The sequence below is a fragment of the Mandrillus leucophaeus genome, unplaced genomic scaffold (genome assembly GCF_000951045.1).
Source record: "Mandrillus leucophaeus isolate KB7577 unplaced genomic scaffold, Mleu.le_1.0 Scaffold3, whole genome shotgun sequence".
NCBI classification, from domain to species: domain Eukaryota; kingdom Metazoa; phylum Chordata; class Mammalia; order Primates; family Cercopithecidae; genus Mandrillus; species Mandrillus leucophaeus.
The window spans coordinates 10,915,470-10,918,268 of record NW_012103142.1 but is presented as its reverse complement, the minus strand read 5'-3'; the positions used below and the strand labels follow the sequence as shown (position 1 = coordinate 10,918,268).

At 55.4% G+C, this 2,799-nt stretch overlaps 1 protein-coding gene across 4 annotated transcripts in view; it reads right to left on the bottom strand.

Annotated features, from left to right (window-relative positions):
* The window catches only part of PTK7 (protein tyrosine kinase 7 (inactive)), a 97,253-nt gene extending 94,454 nt beyond the window's left edge, over positions 1-2,799 (bottom strand). For all 4 annotated transcript variants that reach the window (XM_011986761.1, XM_011986763.1, XM_011986762.1 and 1 more), the window contains exon 1: positions 2,664-2,799. In XM_011986761.1, the coding sequence (XP_011842151.1) occupies positions 2,664-2,742 (79 nt within the window). In that variant the 5' untranslated portion in view covers positions 2,743-2,799. The remainder of the gene's footprint in view (positions 1-2,663) is intronic.

The following is a 2,799-nucleotide window of genomic DNA, read 5'->3' as shown; positions in this document are numbered from 1 at the left end:
CCCAAAGTGCTGGGATTACAGGCGTAAGCCACCGCGCCTGGCCGCACCCTTGGATTTTGTCATTCTCAGGGAGTCCTATTCCAATTCCCTGCAGATGCCAAGGAAGGACCATACTTTATATCCATTGCTTGAGCTCTGTCCACCACTCAATGCTGCTCTGAACACCAGGAGTTTATCATTTGACAAGTGACATGAAGAGCACCCTCGCCCTGCCACCATACTTCCCAACAGCTGAGAAAAGCCATCACTAATAAAAGCAACTCCTAGGCCTGAATTACAGGCTGCAGAGTCTTGAGGAATCTGCAGACAGCCTATCCCAGAACATGACGACTCAATTTCCCCAAAGAAACAAGAGCCTGGAGGAAAGAAACCAAGGAGGGGGAGGGGAATCGGGATGAGGAAGTGACCACATCTGACTGTCCAAGAGGTTGGGGTTGAGAATCCCAAGTTTCAAACATTAAGCCTCCTCCTCCTCCTCTTCCTCTACCTCCTCCTCCTCCTCCTCCATATTTATTACAACAGCATCTTAAAGTGCAGAAAGTAACTCAGCCATTTATGGCATAATTACCCAGACTTTAAAATGGTCTAATCCACAAACCTAGCCAGCCTAGGTTCCTTACTCCAGCCTTATTAACAGTGGGATCTCACTACAACTCCAGTTAATTACACAAACAATGAGATGGAAAAATCTACTGTGATCTATTAAAAAAATCGTTGCCCCCTGAAATCATGCATCTGGGGGTGGGTTGAGTCCCAGGATTTCACTAGAAGACAACAGGCGCCTCGGCCTCTGCTGAAATTGTTTACAGCACATGGACAGGTTCCACAACAAGGCACATTTGGTGGAACTGATTTAAGGCTCTCATTAAAATGTTCCTTTGTTGAGCACAAGACATCCCCCCACCCCTAAGGAGACTACAGACCTCCTGTCCTAAGCCCTCAGCTTGCCCTAACTTCCCCTAACAGGATCCCCCCCCTCCACACGCACACACTAAACACTAGTCACCAGATTAAGTCAATTAACATCAGAGTCATCTTCTCATGAAAGGAATTTAGGAATTTAGCATTTGTTGAGCAAGAGCCCCATCTTCACCAGAAACTCCCCTTGACTCCAGAACTCTGAACAGCAGCAGTGAAGGCAGCCTCATTGGGCAGACCCACACACCAAAACCCAACCAGAAGAGCCAGGAGGCCTGTGAGCTCGGGCTGCTCGCCCAGATGGCTGGGCCCCCATCCTGGCTGTGCAAAAAAGTTCCATACTTCCTCTGGGAGCAGATGTGGATTCTGCCACGAGCAATAACCACCAAACACATCACAAGAAACATGGGGCAACTCCAAACACCTCCTCCAAATCCCTGGAGCTTACTCTCTTTCCTGGGTTACATTTACCTCTCGTTTTACAACTGGGCGCAGGGAAGATGTTGATTCCACCAGCACCAAAACCCCTCCACAGCTGGCAGGCCAGAAAGTATTAGAAAGGCAGTTCCCTACCCATGCCGTTCCCATTGCCACCTTCAAAGGAGGTGGGAAGTGATCACCTAGGACAGGTCTTCTGGACAGAGCTCCCCAAGAGAAAGCTGCTTCGAGGACCACCAAAGAGTGTTTTGGAGGCTGGGGGGCTTTATTTCCAGTCCGGGCTGTTTGGGATGGGCGGGTGGCTTGATGCTTTCCTGTAAGGCACTTCGACACCTCAGTGGTGACTCTTAGGTGTGACCAAGCCAGGAAATAAAAGCTGCGGGAGTTGGGGGGGGGCGGTGCTGTCTGCCTGGTGAGGAGGGCCACACCCGCGTTAAAATACTAAGGCCCCCCAAGAAAAACCTGAATGAGTTCTTTTTGCTTTTCTGTCCTTAGAAAGATTTCCTTTCCTCTGTGAGGACAGCCAGGATGGAAATCCAGGAAGGAGCAGAACAAACCCCGTCCGTACCTTTGCAGCCAGGCCATGCCCGATTTTGGCAGCGGCCTTCACACATTAGTCACCGCGACAGCCTGGGACCCTCGGATCCCCGGATTCGGCCCTGGCACGGAGAGGACGCAGGGTTCCAGACCAGTAACTAGAAGCCATGGGGCGGCCCCTAATTCTTCCCTTCTTCCGCCCTCACCCGCAGGGCCATCTGGGGTCCCGGCTTTGCCCAGGAACTTGGAGGAGGGAAGCCGGGAGCGTCGGGTCAGCGTAGGTAACAAAGCTCCGCGCTTTGCGCGCCGCAGGTCTGTCCGGCATCGGGCCCCAAACCGGCCACTCTTACCTGGGCTGACCCTGCCGGGTGGGGTAGGGGGGCTCCCTTTTCCCCTTCGCACCCCCCACGGGGGGTGCGGGTGGTCTTTTCTCCCCCGACAAGAAACTCCCCATCTGGGCCCGAGAGCCGGCAACTCTCGGCAGTTCTCGAGCAAACTCTCGGCTCAGACCACAAAAACTCAGTGAGGCTGGAAATGCGTCCCCGCGGCGCGGGTGGGAGGGGGACCTGACCGAGTCCCTGGAGGCTTCGTCAGCCTCCCGGCCCCCGGGTTCCTTGCGCCCTTCCGCCGCGAGCCTGCACCCCCAGCGAGCCTCTCCACCACTCCAGGGCCGCTCCAGCCGCCCAAACCCACCTCCCCAGGTGCAGCTTTTTGCCCACGGGCACTCCCGCGCTTCCCAAGCTCTGCGCCCTCAGCTCTCGGGGACTCACCGCCCAGCAGCGGCAGCAGCAGGACGCTGAGCAGAGGCAACCGGCGGGGTCTGGCCAGGGATCCCCGTGTAGCTCCCATCGCGGCGGGCTCGGGAAAAGGAGCTGAGGGCGCACAGCGGGTGCGCAGACTGCGCTC